The 26013-nt window shown below is 42.8% G+C and overlaps 1 protein-coding gene across 9 annotated transcripts in view; it reads left to right on the forward strand.

Annotated features, from left to right (window-relative positions):
* The window catches only part of ARVCF (ARVCF delta catenin family member), a 258087-nt gene that overhangs the window by 95839 nt on the left and 136235 nt on the right, over positions 1-26013 (forward strand). Inside the window, exon 1 of one of the 9 annotated variants that reach the window (XM_054172822.1) lies at positions 11496-11899. The exons of the other annotated variants lie outside the window; for them this stretch is intronic. Coding sequence (XP_054028797.1) covers positions 11879-11899 — 21 coding nt within the window. The 5' untranslated portion in view covers positions 11496-11878. Of the gene's footprint in view, positions 1-11495; positions 11900-26013 lie in introns of those variants that run through there. 9 annotated transcript variants of the gene reach the window in all.

The following is a 26013-nucleotide window of genomic DNA, read 5'->3' on the forward strand; positions in this document are numbered from 1 at the left end:
TCATTGTTAAGAACACACAAGCAAAAGGCACTCTGTACGCTGCTGCCTGTATGGATGCTCACACACTGTAGTGAAATGCAGCTCACTGAAGCTGTTTCAGTGAGGACTGACCGATTTCTGCTTAGCACCCCATTCAACCTTCTGTTGTAAGTAATAGCACAAAATAACTCAAGTAGTAGATTTTTCCATTTGAAATTTATAGAATATTTAAATGTATTATGAATAATCTATTTAATATGAGTACAGTTGGGCAAACTGCGGAGTCTCGGCAGTCTTCCAACTGCTTCCACAGAGAGGCTCTGGCACTCCCTGCAGCCAGAGCCCTGGCCAGCTGCGTGTATTGGGGGAAGCTCAGTCTGCGCCGTTGCATCCCTTGTAGCAAGTGCAGAAGAGGATGTGCCTTTTCTGCGAGTGAACACCATGGTTAAGCGTCCTCACTCCTGCTGAACTTGCTGGTTTGCCTTTGATCTGAGAGGGAGATTTCGCCCCGCTGGCGCAAACTGCCCTGCCATGCCCCTTTTGCCCACCCCGGTCCCAGCGCTCCCCGGGGCCTTTTCAGTGGCCCTCGCTGGGTGAGAGCAGTGCCCCCTCGCGGCCGCCTTGACTCTGGCTCTCTTCGCTGACGGTGCCTTGTCCAGGGCTGTGGCTCAAACCCTGCCTGCCCGCTGCCAGAAAAGTCTCCTGAGTATCTCAGAAAGTCTCCCGAGTATCTCGGTCTAGTTTTGCTCTAGCACGCAGCGCTTACTGATGCTGATTCTGAGATACCGCCTCGACCGCTGCAGAAAGGGTGACTGACTTGGTTTAAATTGGCATGGCGCCACGGTGTGCAGAGAAACTCTGCCAAGGTTGATCAGCTGGGGAGCTGAACAAGGTTTGCATTCAAAATTTGTTTCCTCGTTGGTACACACTGACAATTTCCATTCCTGTTAATGTTTTATAACCAAAATAAAGAACAGCATTCAGTAAACCTCTTCTGCCCACAAAAGGTGTGATGATGCCTTCAGCAGCTGAGTCTAGTTGAGAGGCATCCCAACCCATGGCAGGAAGGTTGGAGTAGATGATCTCTGAAGTCCCTTCCAACCTCTGAACCACTCTGTGATTCTAAGGAAATACACACAATAATAAATTGCTTAAATACAAATCAGGGGCAAAAAAATAAAGTGAGGAAGTTTCTGAGTCAGTCTTTGTTGCTGTTGTGATTATTCATTTGTTAAGAGGTATGGTAAACACTGGCTCAAAATTCTCTATCGTGTTTAGTTACTGTCATACCTCTATAACTAGTAGAAGCTTTTTTTTTATATGTTTCTCCAGGTCTGACATATTTGAGCAAGGTTTTTCATAAAGTGCCATCTAGTTTTGGTGCAAATGTTCCCTAACTTTGTGTTTAACCAAGGTGTTAACAAAATAGAACTAAAAGGAAGAAACTTAAATCACATACTGGTTTGTTGGGCTGTTTTCTATTAATGCTCTAACCAAAAAAAGACCTGCAAACCACTTCCCAACAAATAATGCCCCAGAAGGCCATCCCAAAAGATCAGTAATTGACCAGGGTAATAAAATCCATGCTTTCTTCACTTTACAAATGTGATTATACCTGCTCAGGGAAAATCAGATTATGGGGAAAAGCTCCAGAATATTTTCCTAGTTACAATTCGGATCATTTATATTTCAACTTCTGTGCCAGAGAAATAACACCTGTTGAAAAACTAACAAAAACATTTTCCTTTTCAAAAAAACCCCAAACTTTTGGCAGGTATTTTGTAGCTATAATTAAGCACCAATATTCTTCAGTCTTTATGTTAATCTGAGGTACCTGTGACTGCTGCCAAAAATGACATTCTGTGCCTTGAGGATTGGTTTCAAGTAAAAGGTGAACTCTAATGCACACCAGAACACATGGCAAGAATTTAAAAAAATACAAGAAGATTACCTCAAATTGCTTTTCTGAGAAAATCCCATCAAGGTAACCTTTCTGAATTACACTCTGAGCAACAATAACTCCTCTCTTTTCTGTCTGTATTTCATTTAAGATTCTCTGCTCCACGCTGACACAGTGCAGACTGTTAAGACTATAGAGACTGGTTCCAGTGCTTTGATAGAACACAGGTGCAGTACTATTGTGTATATTTTGAATAAAAATGGGTTCTAAGCTGCCCTGAGTTGTTGACTGTTAGACTATTGAGACTGTATCCAGTGCTCTGATAGAAAATGGGTGCAGTAACATTGTGTATACTTTGAATAAGCTGCCCTGAGCCGCTGACTTACCTTCTCTCCTCTCTCATTTCCTACAGAATGCAGTTCCATCTTTCCATGTAAAATTTTATGCAATTAGTTCTAGTTTGTACTGCCTCTTGGCTTCTATTCTTATATAACGTATTTGTGCTCATATTATGGGACTGACAGCATGGAAAATTACTACTTTTTTTTCCCCCTTGCCTTACAGGTAAGGTCAGGTACAGACAACAATGCTGTTGGTTCATGACAGCTCCCTGGTGTTACAGTACTGTTTCCTGCTACAGTGCCAAATTCCCAGAAAAAAAGCCCCATCTGTAGTTAACTCATGAATGTTCTACTTCTGCTGGTCCTGAGCAGACTGCAAAATGTTGGAAGTATTTTAGGGATAGTCCTAATTCCTTTACAAAACCAGCTGAAGACATAGAAATGTAAGTTCTGATTCAGGGGTGCAGTGCAGTACATTTCTGTGTCAGTCTTACCAGGCCTGTTTTCCAGCCAGCTGCTGCTGCCCTTGCTCTCAGCTCCTCTCCCTCTGTAACTCAGCTCTTGAGCTCTTTTGGCCCACAGCTCAATGTGCAGTTGCACATGCACCAGCTATGCCATCAGCCTGATCCTGTGAATTCAGTATGTATGAGTGGTCTTACTGAATTTCTAGGAATGACCTGGGTCAGGTTTCAGCTTCTGCATATCTGCAACTATTCAAAGGTTCCGGGGCGGGGGGGGGGGGGGGGGGGGAGACACGTTTGGGAATAGGACTCCCATGGGAGAATGAGTTCTTAGATCAGAATTCAGTATGAGATGACAGATATTTTCAGTACCCGTGAATCCAAGCACTGTTAAGAACTGGACCAGAAGCCATTACTCAGCTACTTTTCAGGGCGATGTCCCCCACATGCATGAGGTATGATCCTTTCCCTGGCTTTTGCTGAAGGTAATAGTGGAGTTTAACTTGGAGGTTGGAGTTTTTGCTACCTTTTTAATAGACATGTTCCCATCTCTGTAAAAGCATCAGCTCCTCTGTTACAATAAGAGTCAGGATCTTTTGTTGATAGCTCAGCAAGGAACTGATGTTTCTCAGGGCTGAGTACAGCACATGACAGAAGGCAGAGTTGCTGAGCCAGCCTGCACTTCACAGGAATTGAGCCAGAGTAGGAATTACTGCAGGTGTTTCAAATAGAGACTTTCCAAAGTGACAGAGTGGCATCTTGCACTTCTGTGAGCTCAAGGAGCTCCTCCCATTTGCCTTTCTGCTGGGATTACCCAAATTCCAAAAGAAATCCTAGAATCTGCTCTGCTTCCTTTGTTGCAGGAGGAATGTGGTAGCACAAGGCTAACAAAGAGTTTGTGCAACAGGCATCATGGTATATCTCATATGAGAGCCTCTGAAAGATGGACTCCACTAATTTCTGTGAGAATTTGTATTTCCTGGTTCTTACATTTCTTGCTATACCTTTGCCCTGTGATTATTCTTCAGTCTTCATTTAAGGCCTTAGGTGGTTAAAACATGGATACAAAAGTGACCGGGAATATTAGCATCAGTTTTAGCAACAACTAAGAAGATTTGACCAGCTGCAATAGAGGCTGTGAAGTGCTTTCCAGAAGAGATTTATTTGATAAGGAAACCAGCTAAACCCCACTTATTAGAATTATTTGGGGCTCAGATCTGCTGGCGTGCAGCAGAATCCACTCCAAATCTGACGAAGTGTTTGCATAAAGCTCTGTCAGCAAATCTAGTTTAAAATGTAGATCCCACAGGATTCATTAAAAATTTTACAAGAAGGGAGAGCCCTGCAGCTGGGAAACTGCCCCTCTGTCGGGTAAGGAAAGAAGGATTTTAATCTTTCAAACACAGTGACTGTCGTTTGTTGTTTTTTTTCCCCCAAAAAATTTAGTTATGTACTATTTTACATTTTTACATGTGCAGATTGAAGAGAAAGCTTCGAGCTCCAAGATGCATGCATTTGCAGAAATCTCACTTGCTTTCATCAACAGTACCTCACTTATATGTCTCACACTTCATCTCTTCAGTGTGTGCTCTGCAACTTCAGATGGTAGCTGCTGAATTCCAAAGTGCCATCTAATGTTTGTCAGCAGGACAGCAACTGGCTTATGCTAATGGTTATAACAGTGCAAAGCAATGACCAAGTTTACCCTAAGCATCTCAGAAATATTTGTGCAGTTTCATTGGCCTTGAAATCTCAACTTCTTTTCTTTTGTGGGAGTTTTTTTATTAACTGAGGTTTTGGAGGCAACTGAAAGGCAAGGATTGCATTACTTTGTTTGCCAAGGTTTGTGAAAGAATAATCTTTCACAACTTTTAAGCCTTCCTGGCCTGGAGCTGTACCAAGTTTAAAATTACTTAATTTGAATAACAAACACAGTTTCATAATAATTTTCTATTATTTTACGTTGGTTAACTAACAGAACTGTGTTTTATTCTGTAAGTGCTCTGTGAGACCCCACCTTGAATACTGTGTCCAGTTCTGATGTCCCCATCAAAAGAAGGGCACAGAGCAGTTGGAGCGAGTCCAGAAGAGGGCCACAAAGATGATCCAAGGGCTGGAGTACCTCTGCTGTGAGGATAGACTCAGGGAGCTGGGCTTGTTCAGCCTAGAGAAGAGAAAACTCCAGGGGCACCTTAGAGCTGCCTTCCAATACCTGAAGGCGTCCTACAGGAAGACTGGAGAGGGACTTCTCTTAAAGATGTCAAGCAATAGGACAAGAGGGAGTGCTTTTATGCTGAGGGAGAGTAGGTCTAGACAGGATCTTCGGAAGATCCGTCTGTACAAGGGTGGTGAGACTCTGGAATAGGCTGCCCAGGGAGGTTGTGGATGCCTCCTCCCTGCGGCTGCTCCAGGCCAGGCTGGATGAGGCCTTGAGCAGCCAAGTCCAGTTGAGAGGCTTCCCTGGCCCTGGTGGGGAGGTTGGAGTAGATGATCTCTGAGGTCCCTTCCAACCTAGGCCATTCCATGATAAGTAAGCATGAAAGAAACACATTACAAAAATTCTGCTTGCTGTGTGTACCTTTATTAGGTAAACAAGTTGTTCTTTGCCTGATGTCTCAGAGTGTTGCAAGATCAGTAACTATAACTGCAAGTAATTATTAAAAATGGCTGAAACCATGAACATTCAAATGAAAACATGAAAACATTAAAGTGTAATATCAGGTTTAACAGGAATTTTTAAAAACTACTTTCAAGTCGCATTTACCACATTAGCTCCTTGATAATTAACATGAAAACCTCTTACATTTTAAAGTTGTCATTTATTTTTCATGTTCTGCTTGTTTATTTCTCAGCTCAGCAGAACACGATTAATTGTACTGGCTTTTAAAAGACATTTGATTCTCTTGCTTTTCAGTTCCCAAGCACACTACTATGCTAGTTCACATGAGATGTGCAGGGGAAAAAAAAAGATTTTAAAGCCTCACAACCCCTTTTTGCACTATATCTCTCAATTTTATGAAAAGATTTTGTTCTTAATACAGGCCTTGATCCATACACGTACAAGCAAGGCAGGCTTTTATCCCTACAAGGCATTGCACAGGAGCTAGTTGGTCTTTGTAAGCCTCTGCCCTTGCAGATCCACATGGAACTGCAAGAATGTTGTGCAGAAAGTTTAAAACCAACAAGCAGCAAAGAGGCAATTTCCCCTTCCCCTGAGCCCTTTGAGCTTTGGACCTGAAGGGTTGAACCTGTCTTTTAAAACAGAAAATTCGCTACAGTTCCATTTCAGCTGTCTCCAGTTTCTCTAAACTCTTTTGAACTAATGCTGAAAGGGCCCAAAATGAATGTTGGGTTATGATGACATTGATAAATTACTGAGGCTTTTGCTAGTTTAGGCCATCTTATTAATGGCTCAAATTAGACTCTCGCTCTCTTTGTCACAAATGTGGAGCAATTCACTGAAGTCATCACTGTGACTGAGAACAGTGGCCAAAGATGGCCATGGGCAGCCTGAGGTTCTGTGCCAAATATAATTAAAGCCTTTGATTTAAATAAATGTCACGGTTTACTACCTTCTTTTTTTTTTTTTTTACTTGGGTATAAAACAAACCCTGAAAACTGAAGCAGCTTCCCTTTTTAAGCTACCAAATTGCTAGTTGAAGAGAATGTTTTTGTTTGGTTGTTTTTTTTATCTATAGTTGTGGTGACTGGGGAATGCTGTAGAATACTGCTAAGAGTTCATTTGAGGGACTTCGTCTGAAATGTATCTTTAACTGCTGGCAGAGTGACATTTTTTGACTATTGTAGTTAAAAATGGAAAAGAACTATAGCCTCCATGTATCTAACCCATCTCAATTAGCTCTTATTCCTCTTTGCAGTCTTTTTTTTCATATGTAAATATTTCAAGTACAAGAAACTCAGTGTGGAATAAAATTTCATACACGGAGTCCTTAATTCCTTCTTCAGAAGAAAGTCCAAGAACAGCTTCAGGTTTTGTTTTGAGGAGACTAGTAGTTAGCATAAAAATCAGATGATTGTACAGACAGCTATCAATCCACTGCATAATGGCAAACCACGTTTTTGCCCTCTGAATGAAAGAATGACATGTTAAGCTGGTATCTTGTAAGCAAGCAATTGTAATATGTGTCTTAAAATCATCTGGAAAATCCCAAAACCAAAACAAAATCTAAGGAATGAAAACTGGTTAATACCAGGTCTTTCTTTCCTGCAATTGAGTGTCTTTGCATTCCTTTCCAATAACTGCTGCATGAAATTATGGTCACAGTACCAACCTTCAATTGAATTTGTTTTCCTTGCTGTTGTCATTCTATTAGAAATTTAATGCCTTTTTTTTTTTCCCGTCCCTTAAACTGGAAGATATTTTTCTATTTGTACCCCTGTAAAATGTAGTTGATTCTTATCTAAATTAAGCCACTGGGAAGAAACATAGGTCATTGATTCAACTGCAACTTATATGCAGTGACATGTAGCTTCTTCTGTCCTTTATTTCTAATGTAAGCAGTGTTGTCACCAGTCTGTCCTTGTTCTCATCCTGTCATATGACAACGTGGATGAAATGGAATTGACTGATAATAGATGGAGCAAGATGGAAGCTGTGTTTGTACACAAATGAAAATCCCCTGAATTTACTGAAATGCCTAATGGTGACCCTCTACAGAGTGTCTGCTTCATCTTTGCCATATTGTTCTTCAGCCTCCTTTAGACCTCTTCTTTAATACAGGATTCTTAAATAAGGATGGCACAAAATCATCCTTCATTTAGAATAGAATACATAGAATAGAATACATAGAATACATAGAATTTATAGACAACTACTCCCTGATTGAGGCAATCTAGCTTCATAGAATCATAGATTGGTTTGGGTTGGAAGGGACTTCCAAGGGTCATCTAGTCCAACCCTGCTGCAGTCAGCAGGGACATCCTGCTCAGAGCCTTGTTGAGCCTGACCTTGAAAATCTCCAGGGATGGTCCTTAACTCCATCACTGGGCAACCTGTTGCAGTGTTCCACCACCCTCATGGTGCAGAACTTGTTCCTAACATATCCAATCTAAATCTGCTCTTCTCTGATTTCATACACTGCCCCTCGTCCCGTCCCTGCAGGCCTTTGGAAACAGGCCCTCTCCAGCCTTCTCCTAGGCCCCTCTCAGGCCTCTATCAGGTCTCCCCAGAATTCATCTGCATTTCTAGCCGTGAAATATGAAGGCAGAAAGATTGTGAAAAACATGTTGATGGAAAGGTAAGAAAAGTCCTGGTGGATGTCTTCTATCAGAGTCATGCAACCATTCTGAAGCAAGTAGAGCTGCTTTGGAAGGGCTTCTGTAACTTTCCCAGTGCGTGGAAATGCTTAATAGGAAAAGACACCCTACAGTGTTCTGTGTTCATTTGTCTGTGTTAAAATCATGACACTAGGGCACACTGACACATCCTGGTGCACTTTAGTTCTTTTACTTGCTTATTTGCTGCATGAAAGTCAGAGAACAACAATGAAATACCCTTGGCTTGGAAGCACCTATACGGGTATCTAATTCTGAGAGTTGCCATGGGTGATCATGGTGCTTTTGCCTATATGGTTAGCTGGGATTCTTGATTCATCTTGTGCCTTCTTGCTCTGTTGGGTTTATGGAAGCTACATATCACCCAAGCCATATGTTATGTTTCCAGGCAGAGCTGTAATAAACCATTTCATTTTTACTGCCTCTGAGAGCAGATCAATCTATAGTGCAGCACTCGTGATGCAGAATTTTTTAAGGATAATGGGAGAAAATGAAAAAGAAAAAAAGAGAGAGCTTGGCCCAGATACTATACGACTCCATCTTCCAGAGAATTAAATCTCTTCCTATTTATAAATTTTTAATTTCTCAAAAGAAAGGTTTTCTCCCTACTGCAGCTGGGAAAAAAAAATGTGACAGATTAAGAAATAAAGGTTTGTTATAAAAAAATGGGTTGGGGAGGGAGGTTGTGATGTAGTCAGCAGTCTGATACTAATGGATAGAGGTTTTGTTGCCAGAATTTGGAAGTTAAGTGTAACCTTAGAGATCTAATCCATAACTCTTATTTAGGTAATTAGTTCTTTTACTTCAGCATTGCCAAACCCAAGCATGTATAATTCTATGAGCTGGTAAAATATTGCAGGTGGCTAAGAAATAAGGGGACATGGGATGTATTTTGCCTTTTTTTCTCTCCTTTTTTTCCCCCTCCCCAGATCTTGGGCTTTGATTCAAAACGTTTTGAAAATGTACTTTATAACCAGAAGGCCTACACATTATATTTTTAAAAGAAAATTTATGGTTTTAAATAACAACCTGACTCCAGAAGGTGAGACTTCAAAATCAGCAACACTAATCTTGTGTGGCTTGCACAAATACCTGTGGGTTTACAACATGAGGGACTTCTTGTGTGAGATAAGAATTGGCAAGTCCATCCAGGAAGGTTTTCCATGTGGTCGTTTTGCATGCAAGAGTAGCTACTTCAGTGCCCTATGGATACAGACTTCATAATGTGTTTTTTCTTTGACAGCGTATAAAGGTCTGGCACATAGACACATGCATGCCTAAGTTGAATGGTACTTTCCCGTGCCAGCATAACCTCAACAATAGTTGAGCTATTTTAGGTTGTTAACTGAAGAAAAGTTGAACAAGGAGAAGGCAGGGAGAGCGCTGGGCAGGGACTTTTTACAACAGCTTGTAGTGACAGGACAAGAGGAAACGGCTTTAAGCTTGAGGAGGGGAGATTTAGACTGGAAATTAGGAAGAAGTTCTTTGCAGTGAGGGTGGGGAGACACTGTAACAGGTTGCCCAAGGAGGTAATGGATATCCCATCCCTGGAGATGTTCAAGGCCAGGCTGGATGAGGCCTTGGCCAGCCCTATCTAGTAGGAGCTGTCCCTGCCCATGACAGGGGGATGGAACAAGATGATACTTAAGGCCCTTTCCAAGCCAAACCATTCTATGAATCTCCAAGGCTGTTAGTGTTTTACAAAAAGTATTCCTTTTGCTTTGGCCTGTGGGTATTTTATTAACGGCCACTATGAGTTTGCTCTAAATTATTCCACTGTTGTAAATAGACTAAGAGCACACTTTTTTACCTCCAATGAAGCAAATACTTTGCTTCAGGTAAATGTTATGGAACATGTAGCATTGCCCTTGTCAACATTTGTGGTATTTATCTTTAAACAAATCAGGATCAGAGCCTGGTAACGTAGCTCTGCTCTTTTCTTTGCCTGTAAAATACAAGGCCTTAGTGCTAATATTCAGCTGGAATGCTGACACTGGCAGTAACAGGAAGGCTGAAATTAGGATTAAATGGCTCTGAAGCATTCCTTCCTGTTTTACATGTCAGCATAGGAGATGCCACCTTTTCACGTTCATCTGGTAGGATATTAATGAACATGTTAATTATGTTGACACTGGAAGCCTGTTTTAGAATTTTTAGGGAACCTGAAGCTGGGATGAAAAGATGCTTTTGTCCAAGGGTGCCTATTCTGATAATTAAGGACATTAAGTTTAATGGGCTTTCCTTTTTCCTGGTCTTGCTGTCTCCGACTATCCTTGTTTTCCAGGGATAGCCTCTAATTTGATTCCAGTAGCTTTTGGTCCCTAATTACCATTGTTCAGCTACCAGCTGTTCCAATGGTAGATTTATTTATTGCTTTGATTTGCTGCAGGAACCCAGTACAAAGAGGAAAACCAACCATTGCTCCTTGGCTGATGACTGCAAATAGTGCTGGTTATTGAGCACTGGGGAAGGACTTAGCTGGCTGCTTCTCAGACCTCCTAGTTAACTGCTTGCATCTGAAGGGTGAGGTTTTAATTCCAGTGCTGCATAAGCATGGCCCTCCTGCCTCTGTGGGTGAGTCCAGGGGGGAAAAATATGTTCAGGTTTAGTTAAGATGGGCTTATACCTACATTGGTGTCTTACTTCTAAGATTTCATGTCTTAGTATATTTATTAATATGTTCCTTTTTTGCATTTTCTTGGAAAAGGAATAAAGAAGTATCAGATCCTAGAATAAGAAGTGTGGGAGGCTTTCCTTTCCAGGGATTTCATGGAGGTTTGCAGCCTGGCTGCCTGGTCAGAGACATGAAAAGCTGGGTACTTCCAATTTACTGGCAGTAAATGGATGTGAAAACCATGCTGTATCATGCCGTGAAGTCCTAGGTTTTGTGCCAGGATGCCGTGCAAGGTGTAGCACATCTGGCAGTAATTTTTGGTAATGAGTAATTTAGCAAGACAGTCTTTTAATGAATGAAGGACAGGTTTGTGGGAAGGTGAATGGTTTTAGAAAATGAGGCCAGTTGTGGTTTGAGCTCTAAACCTCACTGTATCTGTGTGAGATGGAAAAGGGAGGAGGCTGATGGAAGATCCTCTGTCTCCGGTGTTCGTGCATTGGGAATGGCATTCATCTGGAAGTGAAGTACAAAAAGTAAGCAAACAAGAGAATCTCCTTCCATGTGCTTTTTTGTGAGACCTCCCTGGAATTCTGGAGGCAGCTGCGCTTCCAGCGCGGGCGGCATCTGACGGGCTCTGCCGCCGCCGCAGCAGCCAGCGCTGCGAGCGACGCTGCGAACGGGCGCCCTGTTAGTGCCACTCTCGCTCTTTGTCTCTGCAATCCTGCGGGAGAGCTCCGAGCTGAGGGGGCGGGCCGGGGAGCGGGGGAACCCCGGGGGGCTCCGGGCGCGCCGCCGGTCGGTGCCCGCGGGCCGCCGCCCTCCCGCGCCCGGCCGGAGGAGAGAGGCGGCCGCGCCCCGCCCGCTCATCCCCCGCGCCGGAGAGAAGCCGAGGCCGGCGGGCGCTCCCCGCTCCCCGGGCGTGGCCCCGCTCCGGCTGCGGCTGCCCGTCAGTTCCGCCCCCCGGGACGGAGGCTCCCGGGTGCCGGGGCAGTGGAGGGGGAGAGTCGTGTGAAGGGGGCGCGTCCCTGGCGGGAGCCGCCGACAAGCGCCTTCTGCCGTCGAAGCGGTGGTGGCTGGTGGTGGTTTTGCCCTGGATGGGCTCTGTCTGTGGGGAGGCAGCCGAGGGACTCCCGAGCGGCGAGGTTGCCGGTCAGGTTGCAAAAGGAGCGAGCTGCACGGAGGAAAGAGGCTCGGGAGGCTGTCAGAGCAGAAGGCTGGGTCCAGAGAGTGTCCACAGGAAGCTGGAGGTGTTCTCTGCTAGGGATCGTGCAGCTGGCACCTCGCATAAATGCCTGCAGAACTCAAACAGGTTAGTGCTAAACTTCTGTCCTTCCCTTCGGGCTCCGGCAGTTCTGTGCGTCCGCATGTGCAATGGTCCCGTGGTGTGGAGAGGAGAAGGCTCTTAGTAGCTGGAAGCGTTTGTTTACTTGTGTTTTCATTTTGTAGCTGAGAACTAAGAGCAAAAGCTGAACTGCTCTTTCTGACAGAGCATTCGAGAGATTTTTGCTTTTGTCTCTGTTGTGTTAACTGGTGGAACACCCAAAAAAGCAAGCCATTGTTTTCCTTGACCTCCTTGTCCTGCTCAATCAATCTAGGGAACTCTTTGACATGAACTGCTAGAAATAGTGCTTTTTAAAGAGAAAGCTTTGCTATTGTGCTTTTGTTAAATGTTTGCTTTTCCCATACAGTGTTGCACTGCTTTCTCTTTGGTTTTGTTGCTTAACATACCAGGGAAATAACTTCAGATTTTCACTCTAAGCATTACCTTAAAGAAAAAAAAAAACACAGTCTCTTGGCTGTCATCTTAATAATTACAATGGACTTGCAGCTCTGTGCAAAACCAGATTTCAGATAGTATTCTTTACCTTGGAGTGTCATTGGTCATTGCAGAGTAAAGCTGTTGAAGGCTAGATTTAAATAAATAGAGATCCTGTAGACTCCTGTAATTTGTAGATGCTTACCTTGTTAACCTTCTTCATCTACCTTGTAAGCCTCAGGAAACCGTATAAATTCAGGTGTCGTCAGGGTAGAGCTGCTCCTCAAATGAGTGTGAGATGTTGTCTTTTTCTTAACCCTCTTCTTTCTTCTTTGCCTTTTTAATTTAAAACAGATTATTTTAGGGTATGGAAATGCAGTGATAATACATCACTGGCAATACACCTATGAATTTATTCAGGTTCAGGCACTGGAATTATTGGAGCTTATTTTTGTGTTAGTTTGGTTTGATCATGCTGTGTCCAACTTGTCTGTCTCACTAACAGAAGGCTGAATCATTTCTCAATGCAAATAGGATGTTGGTTCCTTTCAGGGGCAGTAGCCCTTTCAGCTGGGCCCTCTTTGTCTGATGGCAATTTCTGTAATCATTGCGCTGCCTGCTAGAGGTGACCGAGTCCTGGTTGCTTTTGGATGCTTGTGTGTTGTGCTACCTGTGGACTTCTTAAGGAGAAAGAGATTTTGGTTGTATATGCAGTCCTGTTCGTGCTGCCTGACATGAAGTAACTGTAACTGTCAAATGGCTAGCAATGGGTTGTTGATTTTTAGATAGATAGATAGATATAGTTACCAGCTTTTTGGGGTTTTGGTTGTGTTTTTTCCAGTACATGAAGAAAAACCTGGAGGTAAGGAGCAGAATGCTAACTGTAAAAAAAAAAGGTGTGTTTAATGTCTTGTGACTTGGCAATAGAGCCGTGTTTTTGTCTTCTGGGTTTCTGCTTTGATAGGAGGAAAAGCTTGAGTGAGAGTGGAAGATCATAGTTAATCACTTAAGGTCATGTATTTCAGTGCACTTGTAAATTCTTCTTCCATATCAAAACAAAATCTCATGGTTTTAATTTTTCTGCTGCCTGTCACAGTTGAGGATCAGACAGAAATGTTATTTTATCTTTGGTGGTGAAACAAGGGATATTGATGTATTCTGAGGTCTTTTTGCAGTATAGTTGATCAGTCTGTTTCCACAGCAGTGTATTAGAGAATGCTTGGCTTAATGAAAGGCAGCAGTTTTAAACTGTGAGTTGTCAGAGAAATGTATTGGGCAGTTACATGGCCTCCAGAAAGTAATCCTTTAGCTTTAATGATCACAATTAAGTAAAACTAAGCCAAATGGATACATTACTTTGAGGTGAATGGCAAATCTACACCATCCATACAGACAGAAATGGGAGAGATACTAGAAAGGACTTCTGCCATACACCTAATGTGTTCAGAGACTCCTCATGTTAAAATCTAAGTAAAGACAGTCATGAAACTGTAATTAAAAAGAACCAAGAGTAGCATCTAGCTGTCCTTTTGGTTTCTGCTGGGAATAGTCATGCTTCCTGAGGGCCTGGGCCAGAAAAGCAGCATTATACCTGAGAGCACTGGTAGAGAAAAATGCTGAAAAATGGTTCTTGTTGCCATGAGTGTGCAGGGCAAGTGTCACCTTCTTGGCATTCTCACTTGGCTGTTCCCCTTCCTGCTGATGAGGGATGAAGGCTACTGAAGTTTGTGCTGAGTATTTGCAGTCTGACTTCTTTCAGTGGCCTGAACGTGAGTCTAAAGTTTATGAAATTCAAGAAGCATCTTGAAGTCTGAAACTGTTAGACTAAGTTTGGTCACTGTATGACATACAGCTTTGGTCTGGATCTGAAACCTTAAGAGCTAGCTTGCCTCAGGGCCAAGAAGTTAGGAAGGGGAAAGGAGTCACTTAAAGTGACTTTTATCAAAAACTCTTCAGTTCTGTGTTACTGCTGCTTCAGAAAATACTTTGCTAACTTTCCTAATTCAGGCACTGAACTCAGTAAGGCTGCCTGAATTCAGCACTTTGTCCCTGAAGTGTCTCACTAGAGCATGGCACCAACAAAAGAGAGTATGAAATCTTAGATCTGGCAGGATGGATGTGTGGTTAATGCGTTAGTGCCATACCTGATAGGAGGCTGTGGCAGTGATAGAAGTCATGTGGACGAAACGTTCATGGAGGTGCAACATGAAAAAACAGCATCATTTTCTAAACAGTTGGGCAGGTCATATTAGCAAAAAGAAAGCAGAAGGAAGCTTAATATTTAACATGGGTCTTTATATGGATTCTCACATATGATGAGCTGTGCAGTGTGGGTATAGGCCTAAACAGCTCTAAAGCCTTCTGCTACCTTGGAGTAAAGAGATGCAGCAGTCTACAGTGCAGATTCCTCCACATCACCAAAGCAAATCTTTTGCCAGCAGTTGTGACCTCTGTAGTAGAGCTGGGCAAAGGGAATGTTTTTTGGGACTCAGTTACTGAGCTGTTGAGCTACAAACTGCTGCAGAGGCAGTAACTGCCTGCGGGAGGGTGGATATTGTAGTAACTCTTTATGCAGTTACTGCCCAACTCCGATGTGGAACTCATGCCTGGTGATGTGCCTTTACAACCTGATACAGGGGCTTGCACAGTGGGGCCCTTCACCATGACTAAGATGGTCTGGAGCGTCAGTGGGACCCTGTAGGTTGTGAGAATGGAAGTGCTCTGTTTCTGAAATGCTCTTGCAAGAGCCATGTTCTTTTAAAAGTGCCATTGTGTGCTCTTAGAGCTGTTGGCATACATCCACTTGTGTCTCTGTGTGTACACATGTTTATAACTCAAGCAGAGTACCCCAGCAATTGTACTTCCTGAGGCTGTGTTGCTTAACCACCTGTCCCAGAAGTCGTGAGTGAGCATCAGGCTGGCTGCATTTTTTGCCAACTGCAGGTTTTTAAAAAGCTATGTACACTCAACATCTTCCATAATGTGCAAGCACTCGTTATAGAAGGGCAGAATGGGGAAGAAAAACATGTTAAACAGTCACGTTTGCAACTCCACTGGCTGGTCATTTCTAACAAGACAGTTCTATGTGCCAGCTCAAATACTCTTTTCTGATGAGTTCTCTTCTGCCACTGAACTTAGGTTTTGATACTGACTTCAGTAGAAATAGAGTCAGGATCTCTGATTGAAAATAGTTGTGGCATATAAAATGTCTCTATCTTTGGGTGTTAGCAAGGCATTTCTCTGAGTATGAAGACTTCAGTATGTACTATTTATCTGTTCGGCTGCTGGTTTCCCAAGTGATGCAACATGTTTCCTCTCAGTTATGCAAACATTTTCAGGACCGTTCTGTGGACAAGACCAGTGTTGATCTGGCTTAGAAACTCAAGCAAACCCTACATGCTTTAAGAAAAGAGGAATGGCATCTGCCACCGGACCGTTTTAGGCCCTTGGAAGAGCTGCACCTTGCTCCTGGGATAGAACAGGGAAGAGAAGAGGCTCAGTATTGAATAGTATAGCAGGAGAAAGAAAAGCACGAGGAATAAACAAAGGCATGTGTGGGGGATGTCTTGCTGGTGAAGCAAGATGACAATGTATCACAGTATCACCAAGGTTGGAAGAGACCTCAAAGATCATAGAGTCCAACCTGTCACCACAGACCTCATGACTAGACCATGGCACCAAGTGCCACGTCCAGTCCCCTCTTGAACACCTCCAGGGACGGTGACTCTACCTCCTCCCTGGGCAGCCCATTCCAATGTTGAATGACTCTCAGTGAAGAACTTTCTCCTCACCTCGAGCCTAAACTTTCCATGGCACAGCTTGAGACTGTGTCCCCTTGTTCTGGTGCTGGTTGCCTGGGAGAAGAGACCAACCCCTTCCTGGCTACAGTGTAGGGCTTTCCTATCTCAAATGACTTGGCCTGGGAGCTCTGCATACATTTGGCTTGGTCACATCTTCCAAAGGACCCAGCAGAACATTCAGAAGGCCCTCTTCTTTGTGTTTTTCAAAATGATTGTTGTTCCAGCAGCATCTTCTGTGAGACTGATGTTGTCTAGCAAAGCTCAGCTGTGCCCAACAATGACTTTGTGGAAGAAGTTAAGGATGCGTGTGTGGGAGCTCCTGGTGGATGGGAACTTTATGCTGCTTAACTCTGCCTTCCAAGTTTGGTGGGCTTTTTTGGCTTGCTTGGGTGGTTTGTTTTGGGTTGGGGTTTTTTTTTGTTAATAGGAGTCTTGCTCATAATTTTGTATTAGCCTCTGTATTTGTCATAGCATTGCACAGGCTTGTTTATGCTACAGGAGGTAAGAGAATGAGATAAATATTGCGGTAGCTTTAATGGTGATAAGGTCAGGGTAGCAGAGGTGAAGCTTGGTTTATATTCACAGGTTTTGTTTCTAGTGAGCAATGGAAGGTAGGATTCTGCTACTAAGTTTCCTTTGGTTTTGCTTTTCCTTATAAGGATGAGGCTGACCTGATGATTCCTATCTGTGTCCCAGCCATGGAATAAATAGCAAGAGGAGTGGTTTATGAGTGAATGGAGTCCCTGAAATAAATCCTGAGGCTAGAGAGAGTGTATTTCAAATTCCTGGATAAAAGGAAAACTGAGACTCCAAAGCTGATAGTTTTGAATTTCACATTGTCTTTTGTGTTTCACGTATCTTGTTAGGTTGCAGCCGGGCTGTGGGATTTGATTTTATTCATTTGCCTGCGTGCCTAGGCAGTGAACAACTCTAACTGTACCTGAAAGGAGCTTAATGGCACACAGAGGCTAAAATCTCACTTTCCCTAGGGAATCATAATCTTTTTTATCTACAAATGGGTGGGCAGGATCTCTTCTGCCTTGCTAAGGGGTGGTTATTCCACAAAGTCAGTGCTCCCTGTATACCACAGTAATGTGAAAATTCATTACTTACAGTATGCTCTCTGCCTCTTTGATGAGTCAAGCCCACACCTGCTTACAGCAGGAAATTGAAATGCCTGAGTTTTCCCTTTTGGCTAATCCCACACATCTATCCTTAGCATCACAACACTTCTCTTTGGCATTCAAAAATAAAGTGGAAACTGTTCTTAAGTAAACCTGGAGAATTTTTGAGCTTGGGAATTTCTGCCTCTGCAAGCTAAATCACTTGGCACAGCTCTGAACTTTTATTTTTAGTAGAACTTTCACAGCCAGACTACTGTAATGTTCAGAGAAAGAGATGTTCCTGAAAGCCTGAAATGAGAACAGTATGTGAGGGCTTTTTTATACTGTAGAGAGTGTGTGTGTATATGCATATATATATGTATGTATAAAAACCTGTAGATGGAGGAGATGAAAACATGGTTTAAGCAGCATTACTCTGCATGTGTGTAGCCTAACACTGCTCAGAATGATCTGAAACATTGAGAAGACTTTTCAACTTACAAACTTGTAATTCATTAAGGAGCCGATAGAAGATAGGCAGCACAATTTGTTTGTGGATGGGAGAGCCCCAAGATGTAAACAGTTCCTCTGTGTGCTCAGGATTATTCTGCTGTTTGAATTGTAAAATCTTTCAAATTATTTTAGCAGGTTTTGCATCTGAAGCTATTTGCATCCCTCTCTTTTGATGAGAGGATTCTCAGGTGAATTCAGTGTTAAGGGAATAAAGGCCTTTTGGGCTTCCAGGCATGGCAGCATGTGAGCCTGAGCTGGTTGGGTTTGTGATGCATTTAACAAAAGACATAAACCAGTGCTGATACCAGAATGTTATGTGGCAATGGGAGCTTTCCATATCTGAATGAGATGGAATTTAATGCAGGCTACTGAAAGGATGTTCAATTGCAAGTAGCTGTGGAAAAGTGTTTGCTAAGGAGGGCAGTCTGTAGGTCTGCATATAGTACTTCACACAGGACTGGCTTACAAGAATGCAACTCAAGTTGGTTTGTTTTGAGTGGACAAAATGCCTATTTGTAAAACAAATTATGCAGGTGGCTGGATTTCTCTGTCAAAGTATTCCTGAGTCCATGTTTATTACTGGTAAACCAGACCCTAATTCTTTAAACTGAAATGGTGGCTAGAAGCTCTTCCATGGCACCACTCTCTCATATTGACATAAATCCTGTGGAACAACTGCTCAGCTTCTGCATCAGGTCATGCTTGTGTTCTCCCAAATACATCATTTACTCCCAGTCACCTTGCTGGCTTTGTTAGTACTTTGTCCTTCTTCAACCTTCCTCCTAATGGTAGCAGTGGTACCTAGAATCATTCTCCTATTGTTCACATACATTAAATTAGGAGGAATGTATTACCATTTAAATTTAATCCAGCAGATGCTTTGTGTTACTGGCCTCAATTATATTGGTTATCAGATCATCTGTAAAACCAGCAATTATGTTGTGGGAGACCAGTGTTGCTCAGCTGGGCTGTCTTGGTGATATCTCTGCCATTTTAAGTCTCTGATGAACCCTAGATATAGTTTTCACTAGCTTAAGAATGCAACTCTACAGATCCTCTTTTATGATGCTCTAATGAGGGAGCAGTTATAAATACTCTTCTCTTGGGTTGTAAAAGATTTCAACTTAAATGCCAGACGCTGTGAAAGTAAGGAGTGACTTTGTAAATTATGGATGTTATTTATAAAGTACATATTGATGCTGTTGATGTCCCCTTGAACTCCTGGCTTTTCTTTTTTTAAGAGTAACTGATGATACTAAGAGTTGCCTTCAATGAAAAGGGAATGTTTATTTCTGTGCTGGTAACTTCAAGAGCTGTATGTTTTCATTACCTCCCTTAAAAGCTGCCTGGCTTGTGCATTATCATACTTTAGCTGTTTTCTCTTGAGTTGGTGATTTTTTGAAATTAGCTGTTGTGCTGCAAAGGAATTCTTTGCTGTCTGGTTGCCTTTCCCTTTTTTTGCTGCTACATCTTACAAATGCAGTGATACCTCAGTAGGTGAGGAGAATTGGTCTTCATATCATAAGAGAATTATGTGATTCGTGAATGCTCATGAGAGAAGTGATTTGACTTCATGGGGGAGAGATTTCCCTCTGGGTTCTCACTCATTGCTCATTTGGGTAAAGCAAGTGAGCAGGTGGAAGCTCTTCCTGAGAGCAGTGCCCTGCTCATGACTGGTGCAAGATTGTAACTGCCTCACCTCGCTGGGGCATCAGCATGGCAATGCTTAAAACATTGCCAGCACTTAAGAATTCAAGATACGCACAATGCTGTGTTTTACATGTGTGTTGAAGCCTACATTGCCACGGTAAGGGCTGCAGAAGAGCTTTGTGTAGTTCATGGGCTGTTACAGATGAACCCTGCAGCTGGTTTGCAAGTACGAGAGGAAACAAAGTTCTGCCTTCCTCCCTAGGAAGGGAGGCTGCAAGCCTGGAGAGTGGGAGTGGATATCAGCTACCATTGGTGGTTTGGGTGAAGTTAAGCACATAGTTTTCTAGGTGAAATTTCAGTGAATTAGGTGTGTGGAAAGCATGTCCTTGTCTTCTGGCACTGGCAGGCAAGTTAGGAGATATTAAATAAAACATGTAAAAAGTTCCTTCAGTTTGCTGGTGAGGACGTTAATTCAGTTCTGCAGGATGGTTGTGTTCTAGCCCTCTGCTAGTGAGAGCATTAATTCACTTCTGTGGGATGGTTGTGATCTAGCAATAACTCTGGAAGTTTGCAATCCCATGCTCCCCCCCTTCCCCCCATGCATTTTAATCAGCTTATTGTACTTTCTGGTTCTTCATTCTTCCCTTCACCCAAAAGGAATGGACTATGGTGCGTTTACAAGTGCTCCAAAAAGATTCAGTTTCTCATGTTAGCATATTTAAATGGGAGTAAATGTATGGAAATGTATGCCAGATAAGGAACATTCCACATTTGTCCTTAGCAATTTCACCTCATCTGGGTCATTCCTTCTCTGTCTGCCATGACACGTTGTTTTATTACCTGAGGTTAGAATGCATCTTGGTCACGGTGACACATTTATCTTGTATTTTATGATGTGATCTTATCACATCCCATTTCTTTTCTCTTTCCTATTCAGCTTTTCATCTGTCAGTGACAGTCATGACACCAGCTAGTGGCACAGTAATACCAGGGCTATGTGTTAGTCCATACCGTTGGCAGTTTTTAAGGGTAATGCTTTGCTCCTAAGGTACAATATTCTTTTTAGCAGGTTATTTCTGGAGGGAAGAGCCATTTGTAATTACATCAAATGTAGCAGCCATCAATCATTTTAGATGTAGGAGATAGCAAAAAAAGGCTTCCTTGGATAACATTCAGTAAATGTGAAGCAAACAGAAGGTGACACTACACCCTTCTCTCTTGGCTGCAACAGTGCAAGGAGATGCAAGGTGTTAATTTGTTATTTGTGTAATGGTGACAGACAGACCTTTGTATTTGCACTCACAGCCTTTGTATTATTTTCCATCAGCTTGGAGAATGTGCAGGTTGTTCAGTTCCATTGTTGAAAACGTTGTGGCCATTTTTAACATGTTGCATTTTAAAATGTGTTTTAAATCTTCGAAGGCCAAATTTTCCAAGAGAAAACTGCTGCTATAAAGACAAACCCAAAAGGAGGGACAGGCTTTCAAACTTTTCCCGTTTACACCAACTCCAGATATAGCTAGAGATCAGTCAGAGTGCTGCATCAATCCACTACCAATTGTGAAAATCTGGCAGCTGGTTTTGGTGTCTAAGTAAGGACTAAAACATCTGCCTGTGAGTTACTTTAGATCTCGTGTGACACGCTGTTAATCCGGTATCTTTTTCTGCTTCTTGGCTTTTGAGACTCCAGTCAAAATCATCTTTGTGTTTCAATTACATGGGATCAGTTTTTCTTTCTTTTACAAAGCTGACGCTTCAAAATTTCAGTTTTAACAGTGCCATTGCCAGCTTTTCAATACTCAGAATGTAATTTCCTTCCTTTTCTGCCTCTACCCAAAGGCATAGCAAATATTTTGTAACAGCCATCCCAAGCTTGGCTGACTTCCAGAGACTTCCCAGAATCATAGAATGGGTTGGAAGGGACCTCAGAGCTCTACTCCAACCCTCCCCACCATGTCCAGTGAAGCTTCTCAGCTAGACTTGGCTGCTCAGGGCTTCATCCAACCTGGCCTTCAACACCTCCAGGGAGGAGACATCCACAGCCTCCCTGAGCAGCATGTTCCAGAGTCTCACCACCCTTGTACTGAAGAACTTCTTCCTAAGATCCAGTCTAACCCCACTCTCCCTTAAAACTATTCCCCCTTGTCCTGTCTCTAGACACCCTTATGAAAAGTCTCTCTCCAGCCTTCCTATAGGATCCCTTCAGGTATTGGAAGGCAGCTCTAACATGCCCCCAGAGTCTTCTTTTCTTCAGGCTGAGCAAGCCGAGCTCCCTCAGCCTATGCTCGTAGCAGAGGTGTTCCAGCCCTTGGATCATCTTTGTGGCCCTCCTCTGGACTTGCTGTCACAGCTCTGCATCCTTCTTATGATGGACAGAACTGGATGCAGAAAAAGAGCTCCTGGTAAAACCAACAACCGCCATACATCAAGATAACAAGGGAGTCACGTCTGCAGCAGCCAAAGTGCTGGGTATGCCTATGTAAATACACTGCAACTCTGTGGGTGTGTTTCAGCAATTGTTGCTCTTTGAATGTTCCTGTGTTCAGAGTTGGCCTGGGTGCGTTATGTGGATACTGTTTTGGCAACTGGAGTCGCAAAAATATTTATAAGCACTGCTGGGTTCTTTCCCCATGCTCTTATCCCTCCTTCCTCTGTTTAGGATTCCTTCAAGTGTTTTGTTTTAGTCTTCTAAAAATTCCACATTTTTCTTTTAAAGAGACAGGGAGAATTATAGATATATCTTTTTTTAGAGACACCTTTCAAATGTAAGGTGACAAAGGCAATGCACTGCTTGGACTATATTGATTTCTGATATTTCCGGTGGAGTACAGAGATTATTTTTTGGGGTGGCTAGCAAATGGGGAAAAGGTATTTCTCCTCCCTCTTAAAATTCAACTCCATGTTCTCCTGAGGAAAACTGTTGAGCTTTGATGCTTCATGTAGTGTAGCTCAAGCAGAAATACTGTTCTGTGGTTCTGCTGGCTTGTGTTTCCCACAGTGGTGGTGAGAATCCAGTATGAATGCCCATAGGATCCTGTGGGCTTCTGGTTCCATCCACGGTGGACACAGGTTGTGAACATTGCTGGGATCAGACTGGTTAGTGTGTGGAAATAATGTGGAATGATGAAGGTTGACTTCTCCATTGGACAATATAAACTAAATACTGATCCTGGCAACTGTTAGGGACAAGTTTCTCAGAACTGTTGCACAGTTGGACTAGTTGAGCAGAACACTTCAGGGGTTGTTGCAGTGCTGCTTAATTTTTTCACTGCTCCCTCAAGTTCTAGATTTGGTTCTGCCTGTGCTTGTAGCAATTTAGAGATGGCTTTCTGGCAGAACTCCTGTCTCATTAACTCTGGTAGGAGCACTGTCCCAGTTTGGACTTTGGGCCAAGGTGCAGGTCTCTAGAAAATATCTGTGGATTTAGCTGAGAATGGAAGGACAGTGAAGACCGTCATGAGCTGATCAGTTGCATTGGAAATGAAAGAGTTAAGAATGGAAATCTGATTGCACAGCTGAAATCTCTATTTGAACTTGTAGTCTCTTGAGAGAAAATGCCATTCAGCACCGTTGCACAGAGTTATTCCATTCTTAATTTTAATTGACATGTCCCAGAATGCAACCTTCTCTTCTGAATCCTTCCAGCAGAGATGTTTGTGAGGCAGTTTCTGTGTGGGCGGTTTCTGTGGTTTAAATTCAGGTCATCATTAATTTCCCTTTTGGTACCAGCATCCTTTCTACTCTCCTTATTCACTCAATAAGTTTATGAAATTTGAATGAATTTTTCCCTAATTTAAGATGTTGCCCACCTCCTGGGATTTCAGTTTAGTGATCTGATCCTTTTCCTCCGTAGCCTCTCTCTCTTTCCTCTACTCCCCTCATGCCTGTCAAAACAGGTAGAAGTGATGCTTTCATGGCAGTGTTAGCCCCTTGCCTTGGTGTCCTATACAATTTCAGTAACAGAAGAGTAATCATTTTAGTGGTGTAAATAATGGTGTGGTTATTTCAACTCTATTGGAGGCAGGGGGAAACTTCAAGTGAAAACTCAGCTCTGGTTTAACATGAGTTTTTCGTTCCTCAACTGGGTTTGAATTAATTTTTATCTTTGCAGCTGATAGGTCAGGCTGGTACAGTTCCACACAGTGTTCCAAGAGTGCGGTTCTTGGCCACTTTTTTTGCTTCCTACTTATGAAATGCCTGTCCCTAGGCTGACATTAATTTCATAATGACTGTAGAGCCTACAGTCTCCATCACTTTTCTATTGATCTGTCACATACCTATACCTGGAGTATTTCCTGTGTGCAAACTCTCCACTGCTTTCTGTTAAGCAACCAGTGTCCTGGATGAACTCCTGTAGAACCTGCTTTTGCCTGATTTCAGTCTGTTTAGCATAATAGCAAGGTGTGCAAATAGTCAGCATCTCTGACCTGGTGTTCCTTAGTAGGAAGTGTCACTACTGGCTTCTTTTTTTTTCTGGTCTGGGGTTTGGAGCAGGAAGGTGACTTTGTCTGTGGGTCATTCCTTGAAAACCAGTTGTGGTTGGATGAAATATGTCCCTGCTTACTGCAGGGGGAGTTAGACAAGAGGATGTTTGGGGGTCCCTTCCAACCCAAGCAATCTGTGAATCTGTGTGATCCAGAAGAAAAGCTAAATTTACTTCTGTTACCTGGTCACTGTATTTGGGTGTTCTGCTTCCTTTTGAAAAGCCATTCTTTCTTTGAATTTCAAGCAGCTGAATTAAAAATACTGTAAGTTAATGTGTTTGTACCCTTGCCCAGCTGACTGACTGCCTTAGCTGGGGTGGTGGCTTTATCAATTATTAAAGCACGAATTGGTTTTATCCAGCTCCAGTGCAGAACACAGCCTGCTGAAGATGCTGACTGAAGGTAAGTAGGAGAGCTTTGTTCTCAGCAGAATCATTCCTCTTTTATGTGTTTCCTCCACAAACTCTAAAGGCTTCAGAACCTGTTAGTGTGTACATGTGTCTGTGTCTAAACTACAGTGTGCATGAGAATCCAAATGTACACTGTAGTATCTGTAATGTATCCCTGTATGTATACTGTTTTCTTCCTTTCTTTAACTTACTTTCTTCCCTCCATACCTATATGCTAATGGTCTTGGGAAAGAAAGTTGTTTGTGCAGCCTATTGTTTGGCCCAAGTGCTTATTGTTGGCCATGTGCTTTGCCTAAATATTTCTTAAGATCAGTGTATAGTGTGGTAACTAACCCTGCCTTTTCTCTTGTCTGATTGTGCATTTCCACTTGTACCTCATTAGTAATCTGCACAGCCTTAAAGTGTGCAGGCTTTTAGCTGATATTTTATTTCAGACATGCTTTGTTGGAATGTTTGTTTTGTTGTGCTCAAATGACATAGCTTTGAGTAGTAAGAGACTTTGTTATCTTCATTTTCTAACTGTATGATGCTGGAGTCACCTTGTATCTGTAAGGGGTGCCTTCTGTCTCCTCATGCCGCCAGCATGCCAACAGGATAAAATGCAAAGGCAGGTTTTGAACACTGCTTCAACCTGAGTCCTGACGCAGCTGGACGAGGAGTACATCCTGTGAAAGTCTCTGCACAGCAGTCAGTGTATCCTGTGGTCATATGTCTGAAGCATTACTAGAACTGGACTCCAACGCTCAACAGTAACAAAACAATCTGAAAGAATCATAAGAAACTAGAGAGGGGAACTGAGCTTTGATTGCATTTGCAGTTTGAATAGGGCAGACTGCAGCAGTGAGCTGGTGGCACTGCTGTAATGCCACAGGGAGCTCTGTTCCTTTTTTCCTGCACTGAGATGGAGAAGTGACTCGGGTGCTTTTCACCTCCCTGGAAAGAGAGTGATTTCTGTTCCACAAACGGCTTCTAATACAGCTGCTGTTCTTGGAGAAGGGATTTTTACATGTACTGAATTTGGACAACTCTTGCTATGTTCCTTGGAGTTTGGAGCACAGTGCCTTCTAGGATCAGGGCACAGAGTAGGAGAATAAATGCCAAGAAAAGATACAGATCTGTTTGAAAGAATCTCTTCCTGGCTCTGGGTGGAGAAGAGCTTACATGCTGCCTTCTTCCTGCTCCTGAGTGCAGCAGTGTACTGTTGCAGCTGATGTTTTGGTACTTCTGGGCTGGTATAGAGAAGGATGCCTCTGCAGAGGGTCTGCTTTCCACTTTTCTCCAGACGTTTCCAGTCAGATGTTGGAGAAATTTACAGGAGATTTTCCAGTGAATGTGACAGAAGTAGATCTGCAGCCTCTGCAGGCTCAGGTCCACAGTGGCTGAAATTGTGAGCAATAGTAATTTATTATTATTTACTTTCTTTTTGAGTGGTTTTGTGATTGTGCTTTTGGTTTATGTTTATTTGGTTGGTTGGTTTGGGTTTTTTTGTTTGAGTTTCTTTCCTATTTGGGTCAGTGAGGACCTGCTTCTTGTTGTTACATTAGGGTCACTTCCCTGAGGAGAAATGAAAGCAGCTTATTGTGTGGGTTCAAGCTCTGGAGTTTCACTGTCCAGAGACATTGGGTTTTGCCTTTTACCCAGGCAGGTGCATTCAATGGACTGGATTTTTGATGCTCTGCTTAGTCCAAGTTCTTCTAGGAACCTCAT

The sequence above is a fragment of the Dryobates pubescens genome, chromosome 25 (genome assembly GCF_014839835.1).
Source record: "Dryobates pubescens isolate bDryPub1 chromosome 25, bDryPub1.pri, whole genome shotgun sequence".
Lineage (NCBI taxonomy): Eukaryota > Metazoa > Chordata > Aves > Piciformes > Picidae > Dryobates > Dryobates pubescens.